This window comes from Thalassophryne amazonica, chromosome 16 (genome assembly GCF_902500255.1).
Source record: "Thalassophryne amazonica chromosome 16, fThaAma1.1, whole genome shotgun sequence".
In the NCBI taxonomy this organism is placed as follows: domain Eukaryota; kingdom Metazoa; phylum Chordata; class Actinopteri; order Batrachoidiformes; family Batrachoididae; genus Thalassophryne; species Thalassophryne amazonica.
In genome coordinates this window covers 71,627,681-71,635,829 of record NC_047118.1, presented here as the reverse complement: position 1 = coordinate 71,635,829, position 8,149 = coordinate 71,627,681, and the positions used below count along the sequence as shown (strand labels likewise).

General features: G+C 43.5%; 2 protein-coding genes across 2 annotated transcripts in view; both read left to right on the top strand.

The window, feature by feature from the left end:
• The first annotated feature begins 5,052 nt into the window (after positions 1-5,052).
• nubp1 (nucleotide binding protein 1 (MinD homolog, E. coli)) overlaps positions 5,053-8,149 on the top strand; it is a 54,736-nt gene continuing 51,639 nt past the window's right edge. Inside the window, exon 1 of the mRNA XM_034190646.1 lies at positions 5,053-5,105. Within this exon, the coding sequence (XP_034046537.1) occupies positions 5,075-5,105 (31 nt within the window). The 5' untranslated portion in view covers positions 5,053-5,074. The remainder of the gene's footprint in view (positions 5,106-8,149) is intronic.
• LOC117528102 (tigger transposable element-derived protein 1-like) lies at positions 5,493-7,885 on the top strand. Its single transcript, XM_034190647.1, has one exon. The coding sequence runs from the start codon at positions 6,184-6,186 to the stop codon at positions 7,093-7,095; it is 912 nt and encodes a 303-aa protein (XP_034046538.1). The 5' UTR covers positions 5,493-6,183; the 3' UTR covers positions 7,096-7,885.

Below are 8,149 nucleotides of genomic sequence, written 5' to 3'. Positions count from 1 at the left end.
TGGGGTTGGGGTTGTTTTGTTTGTATGTTTTTTTTTCTCCTTTTGTTTTTCCCCCCAGTTTCCGCCCTCAGGGTTTAACTGTGGTGTCCTCTGGGGGGGAAAGGGCTGTGGGTCCATCTAGCCATAGATGGCCGGGGCTGGGTCTGTTGGTCATGAGGGGAGGCATCTCCTGGGGTTGATGGAATGGTCCTCTGGGAGGCGCTGGGAGTCCCCGTGGGTGACGTTGGATCCCAGAGGGACCTCGGCTGTGGTTATTACTCCTGGAGCTGGCGGGATGTCCTCTGGGGGGTGTTGGTCCCTACATGTCATTGGGGGGGGGGGGGGGGTGTTAGCAGTTTTATTTGCAAGCTTAAGTTTGGGTTGTTTTTCTTTTCTCCCCTTCCCGAGGTTTGATGGAACGGTCCTCTGGGGGTGTTAGTGTTTTTATTTGTTAGCTTAAGTTTGGGTTGTTTTTCTTTTCTCCCCTTCCCGGGGTTTGATGGAACGGGCCTCTGGGGAGGGGGGGGTGTTTTGGTTGTTTGTGTTTGTCTTTTTTGTTTTATGACTAATCAGACTGTGAACATGGTTGGACAAAGGCTGACCGCACAGGTTCAAGAACTCCTGGCCACACCTGTGCTAATTGACTGATAGAAACAAGGGCAAAGATGCAGCCAGAGGAGAAGACATCTACCATTCTGTTGGAAGATGAATGCGGATACGGTTTCCAGCCATGGTCCCTGGAGGGGGGTGTTTCTCCTGGGCCAGGTTTGTGTGGTCGCCGGGAGGCTTCCCGTGAGGGTGGGGTACTGTTGTATGGCTGTGGGGCCTGGCTGCCTTTTTGTTTCTGTCTTTTGTTTTTCCTTCCAGGTGGCTTGCATTTGGGACTGAGTGGCTGTGTAGCTGAGTTTATCAGGACCTCACCCTGATCACCTGCGGCTCGTCAGGACTCACAGCTGTGGTGCATCTACATGGATTGGAACATGGTGGCATTTAAGACTGGAGTACACAGTGTGTATTTGCCAGAGACTCGACCTTGTGACCAGACGGGTGAGATCGTGTCTCGAGAGCCATCTCATCATCAGTGGATGCAGAGAACGTCCAGGTTTGATGCATGGTCTGTGAAAGAGGAGGGGGTGAGGTCTCACGCTCGTCAGCACACTTCCTGAGGTACGTTAGATTTTGTGACTAACATTTATACAGTCAGTAAATATGGTGTCCCTCACACCTTATTATATTGAGCTGTATGTAGTCGTTTAATCAGCTTCCACTGCTGTGGAGTTTTGTGATCTGAATGTTCCATGCCTGCAGGGTGGGAAGCTGATTAGTAATTAAGCCAGGAAGTGTTTACTGTTTGTACACCTTTGAGCGGTCTCTCTGTGTGTTGAGTGTGGACTCACATAATGATTCCTTCTTTCACAGACTCGGTTTGTCGCGGCCACCTGGGGGGTGTCGGCGGGGTCCTTGGGTCTGAACCAGTTCTGGCTCCGGACCGTTAGCGCTGCTGGGAGTGCACCGCAATCCACCACGCCAGACCGCGCACTTTTATATTTTTCACAGCACTGTTATGTTCATTAAACTCTGTTATCCTTTGTACCGTGCTCTGCTTATTTTATACTGGGTCCTTCAAACGCTGGTCGGTTCTCCGGGCTGCGTCCGACACATAACAGCGATGAATAATCTTGGATCTGCTTGGTCAAGCATGAAAGCCACTGCAGGCCTCCAACACTCTAAAGCCAGCAGGACCATCTCTTTTGATGGCTTCCAGTCTAATTTTGAATTTGCAAATGCTCTTAACTGTTTTTATACATGTTTTGATGTTTTTGATTTTAGTCAGGAAATGCACGAAGTGAGTCATAAAGTGTGTGACAATCAGCACTTTTTTATTTCCCAGAAGGATGTTGAAAAATCCTTCTGCTCCCTCAAACCAAGCAAAAGCTGTGGTTCTGATAGTATTAGTGGCTGTTTACTGAAATCATGTGGGAAAGAGCTGAGCTCTATTTTTCAGTACATTTTTAATCAGTCTTTAAAGATGCAGCACGTACCAAGAGTCTGGAAGGATGCTGTTATTAGCCCTGTGCCAAAAAATCAGTTCTCCCAAGACCCTCAATGATTTCAGACCAATCGCACTAACATCGACTGTCATGAAATGTTTTGAGAAACTTGTAAGATCTGAAATCTTGAAGACAACGGAACATGACCTTGATCCCATGCAATTCGCTTATAGGCCCGACAGAGGAGTAGAAGATGCTACAGTCACTTTATTAAATTTGCTTTTTAAACATCTGGAGGAGAAAGGATCACATGCAAGACTTTTATTTCTTGACTTTTCATCTGCTTTTAACACAATCCAGCCCCACGTGTTAGCCTTGAGGCTTTTAGATCATTTTAAAGTAAGTAACAATCTTGTGGGCTGGATTTTGAATTTTTTAACTGACAGGACACAGAGAGTGAGAGTAAACGGAACTGTTTCAGATCAGGTTATATCCTCCACTGGTTCCCCACAAGGATGTGTGCTCTCTCCACTTTTGTTCATCCTCTATACAAACGTGCCGTAGCAGCAGAGAGGATAGAACGATTTTAAAGTATGCAGATGACACAGTTATTGTCAGCCTGCTGAAAGACAATGATAGGAGTCACGGTCCAGTTGTTATTTTATTGACTGGTGCAGTAAGTCTTTTCTTGAGATGAACATCTCTAAAACAAAAGACATGATTATTGACTTTCGTAAAAATAGTGCTCCCAGTCAAGAGGCAACAGTTTTAAATTGTCAGACAGTGGAGTGTGTCAGCACATATAAATATCTTGGAACTGTCATTGATGACAAACTGAACTTTGAGGCAAACTGTGACGCTGTGTACAAAAAGGGATGCCAGCGCCTCTATTGTTTGAGGAAACTGTCCACTTTTAACATTGACAGAACCATGCTGACCTTGTTCTATCGTGCTTTTATAGAATTTGTTTTATCCTTCTGTCTTGTTTCATGGTTTGGAAGCGTGTCCCTCAAAAACAAAAATTGTTTAAACCAAATTGTGAAATGGTCGAACAAGCTGATTGGAGAGTCTCAACTTCAGCCAGAATCCCTGTATATCAAACATGTACAGAGGATCGCTGGTTCGATTCTGAGAGACGACTCCCACCCTCTTCATAGTGAGTTTCAACTGCTCCCCTCAGGTCGGAGGTTCAGGGTACCAGCTTGTAAAACTTTTTATTTTGTTATTTAGTTTTTTATCCTTTTGGCTTGGTATGATATGTTTTTAAACTTTTTATCTGTTTGAACTCATCTTACTTTTATTCTATTTTGGGGCCATCCTTTGTGGTACTTTTAGCTTTTTAGCACTGTTGTTGCTTTGTCTTGTTCTGTGTTTTGCTGTGTGTTTACCAAACGAGATGACTCACTCACTATAAACTAATTTTACCCAAGGGTATAATAATAAATTGAATCTGAATCTCAAAATAAAATTTTTTTATAAGAGTTGATAACATTTCTGTTTCAGCGATGAAAAGTAAAGGAGAAAGGAAATGACAAATGTTGCACTCTTCCTGGAGCAACAGTAGAAGAGATCTTGTGTGAATTCAGTGGGCAATCGACACTGAAACCGGAAATGCCAAATGCTAAAATCTTCCAGGATAATAGAGATAATAGAGGAGATCTTATGCGAATTCAGTTGACACTGAAACCGGAAAATGCGAACCTGAGAGGCGAGGCGCACCTTGACAGCCCCTGAGGTCAGTCAGTGACTATCTAGCATGTAAATTACATGTAAAAATATTTGGATCTTTGAAAACAAGTAACTCTCTAACATGAATAGAGATAACAAAATAGATAACTTTTGCACTATCTATTAAAGAAAGGCTGTCATCATCCCCACACCTGTGATTGACAATTTTCTCTAACTTTCTAATCAAATAAAAGGCATAAAAAAACAACTAAATGCTTCTTTTACCATTTCATTTTGTAACTCTAAATTATACTGGGTTAAAAAAGTGTTATGAACCTATATGACCTTCTTGCTTCTTCAGCAGTTTCATTTTTTAACATTTAAGTTTGCAACACTATTATTAGACTATTCCTGAAGATGGCAGCAATGTAAAAGTTTGGATGCGGGCTGCCGATAAACATCAGAGAAGAAGAAGAACGTTGGAAATCATAGACATTATACGTAGAAGCCTAGAGCCGACGTATCAGCCGGCCGCCATCTTGGATGGGTTCCCTGTTGCGCCCCCAGTGCATTTATTTGTACTGAGGAAGGTGTATCCCCAACTACAGTAGTCCATATCTCCCCAAATTTTTACCGGAATTTTTACCTGATGAGGTGATGGTTCTCAATTCCAAAGAATTGTGAAACAAAAGTGCATAACAAGTGGACACGCACAAATACACTCTTACTAGCTGGATGGAAACACAGCTAATGAATTTTCATTAATGCCGCAAAAGGATGAGTTTATTTATGCACCTTTCCATCCACTTATGCGCTTTTGTTTCACAATTCTTTCCATCATTTTATGCTTCACTCATCTGTGGTGTCTGTATTTCACAAAATAAGGCTGTACCACATCACAAAATTAACTCCACTGGAGTTACAGAGTGCCAGGCTGCCAGCACACGCAAGAAGCTGTGCAAAAAAGTTTTTTTTCAAGGGTTTTAACTCTCCAGCCCCAGTTGCAAGCCTAACAAGGTAGTTTAAGACACTGGAATGACCTGGAACTTTCTTTTCCTGGCCTTGAAAAATCACAACAAAGTTGACACACTTCACACAAAGTCTATTTGTTAAAGAGCATAAGACAAAGGCTTTCTGCATAAAAGTACATATTTTTAATGTGTGACAGCATCCTGTGTCGCAACTGAATCTCTGCTGTTTCTAACAAACCAAACCGTGGGAAAATTGGGCAAAAATTGAGAAAGTTACGTATTATTGTCGCTGGGGATACAAATAAATGCACTGGGAGCGCAACAGGGACCCATCCAAGATGGCGGCCGGCTAATACGTTGGTTCCAGTTCACGAGACGTCTACGTGTATAATGTCTTGTTTGTTGTTTGTAAAGCGGAGGGGGAAGAATTTAATGGTGCACACACAATCTGAAACTACAACAAAGATGGCGGATGTACCTGAAACTGCTCCTGAGCGTGAGTTTTGTTTGAAAGTTCCTCTGTTTTTTAGTGTCAGTTCCAGATTAGACCACTGTGTTTTTTTCACACCGGGTTCTTTGTAAGAGGTTGCTGCATGTTTTAAGAAACGTTTTTCACTTCGTTTGGGTTGTTACAAAACGCAAGTTCGTTTCATAATATATATATATATTTATATTTTTTTTACTCATTTTTTATTACACAGGAACAACCATAACACTAAATTAATACAAAATTACTAAATACACAGGGGTGAGATGTATAAATTTATAAAATAATGCCATATATAAATGTAAACGTTTATTTTGGTGTTTCAGCGTTTCCCATAATGCCCCTGGCGGCCGCCTGCGCTTCCCAGAATGCACCGCGGTGCAAGCAGATTTCCGCTCTCTCACAGCGGGTATGTGGATGGCGTTAATTTAGCGAGTTCACGGGCGATTATGATGATTATACGCTCTCCCAAGTTAACGGAGTTATCTGGAGGAGGTGTAGCACCTGTGATGGACTTCTGCTGTGCTCCGATGTCGTCTTATTGTCCGTCACGAGATGTGTTTACACTCTGAGTGCTGAACTCCTGACACCGGAACTCTGCTGAAACCGACCTCTCGCGTGAGTCACAGATGGCGCGAGATTCACAACTGCGAAACACCGAATATGTTTATGTCGCGGACGTAACGAGCAAAGCTCTTCAGCATCTCACCATGTCATTTAGGTCCTTCAGACTTATATTTCAACTAAATGCTTCTGTGGAGCATGAGCATGGCTAAAACCTTCCAGCTTCTGTTGGAGCCCCGCCTTTTCAAACTTTTTGTTTTTGCCTTTTAGCTTCTGGGGGAGAACCCCCCCCCCCAGACCCCTCACCATTTAAATACAGTGGAACCTCGACATACGAGTGAATCAACATACAAGTTTTTTTTTTTTAAATACCACCCGTTGCTCGGTCCATATTTTTGTTTGGAATACGAGCGGAAATCTGAGTTGCGAGTCTTGCTTCAGGACGCCGCCGCAAGTTGGCGCCCGGCCACCAGCATCAGTTGAGACTGTATCTCATTCCCACTTGTTCTCTGTGTGTGTCATCATGGGTCCAAAGAAAAGTGGAGCAAAGAAAAAAAGAATGATGTCTATTGAACTGAAGCGGGAGATAATAGAAAAATATGAGCGTGGTGTGCGGGTTGTCGACCTGTCAAGGCAGTACGACCGCAGAACATCGACGATTTGCACCATCCTGAAGCAAAAAGATGCAATTAAGGGTGCAACACTGTCCAAAGGAACTACAGTTCTTCCAGAGCTATGGACAAGCATCCATGAAGCGATGGAAAAGCTTTTGTTATTGTGGGTGAAAGAGATGGAGCTGGTAGGAGATACCATAACAGAGGCTATCATTTGTGAGAAGGCTCGTACCATCTTCAGCGACTTGAAAGAGCGGGCACCAGGGACTTTAGCGTTATCAGAAGAGTCATTCAAGGCTAGTCATGGGTGGTTTGATAACTTTAAGAAGAAGATGAATATCCACACCGTGGTGATGCACGGGGAAGCTTCAAGTGCTGACGTTAAGGCAGCGAATGAATATGTCACACGTTTTGCTGCACTTTTTGCGAATGAAGGATATGTCCCGCAACAAGTGTTTAACTGTGATGAAACTGGATTATTCTGGAAAAAAATGCCACGGAGGACCTATTTAACGGCAGAGGAGAAGAAGCTGCTAGGCTATAAGCCCATGAAGGATCGCCTCACTCTTGCATTGTGTGCAAATCCTAGCGGTGACTGTAAAATCAAGCCACTGCTAGTGTACCATTCAGAGAATCCTAGAGCTTTTAAGAGCCACAAAATCTTAAAAGAAAAACTCCAGGTTATGTGGCGTGCTAATGCAAAGGCATGGGTTACGAGGCAGTTTTTCACAGAATGGGTAAATCTTGTTTTTGGTCCTGCTGTGAAGGAGTTTCTGCAGGGAAAAAAGCCTTCCACTGAAAGCCTTACTGATTCTGGATAATGCTCCAGCTCACCCACCTGGCCTTGAAGATGACATTCTTGAGGATTTTAAGTTTGTGAAAGTCCTCTTCCTCCCACCCAACACTACTGCAATCCTCCAGCAGGTCATTGCCAACTTTAAGAAGCTTTACACAAAGCAGTTGTTCCGCCGCTGCTTTGAAGTGACTGAAAACGCAGAGCTAACTCTTCGAGAGTTTTGGAAAAACCACTATAACATCGTGATATGCTTACGCATTATTGACGTGGCATGGCAGTGTGTTCCAAGAAGAACCTTGAACTCGGCATGGAAGAAGTTATGGCCTGAGGTTGTTGCAGACGGGGACTTGGAAGGATTCAAACCCGAGTCTGAGCCCGACCCTGCTGAAGTGGTGGAGGAAATTGTGTCCCTCGGAAAATCAATGGGTCTGGAGGTAGATGAGGGTGACGTGAACGAGCTTATCAAGGAACATGAAGAGGAGCTCTCAACAGAGGAGTTGAAGGAGCTGCAGATGATGCAACATATGGAGATTTTGCAAGAGATTAAGAGTGAGGAGGATGTGGAGCCAGAGGAGATTATCACTACAAGTGAAATTAAAGAAATGCTGGCGATGTGGGAGGAGCTTTCAAGTTTCGGTGAAAAGAAACACCCAGAAAAAGTTTCCACTGGTCGTGCTTCAGCATTTTTTAATGACACTTGTCTGTCACATGTCCGCAACATTTTGAAAAGCAGGCAGAAGCAAACCTCCTTGGATAGGTTTTTATCCCAATGACCTGCAAGTGAAAGTGCATCCAAAAAGCCAAAAATAACTGAAGTGAAAATTGAAACTGAAAACTAAAAAAGCGTACAGTAGTGAAATGGACTGCATTTATATAGCGCTTTTCCATCTGCATCAGATGCTCAAAGCGCTTTACAAATAATACCTCACATTCACCCCGATGTCAGGGTGCTGCCATACAAGGCGCTCACTACACACCGGGAGCAATATGAGATTAAAGACCTTGCTCAAGGGCCCTTAGTGATTTTCCAGTCAGGCTGGGATTTGAACCGAGGACCTTCTGGTCTCAAGACCAATGCC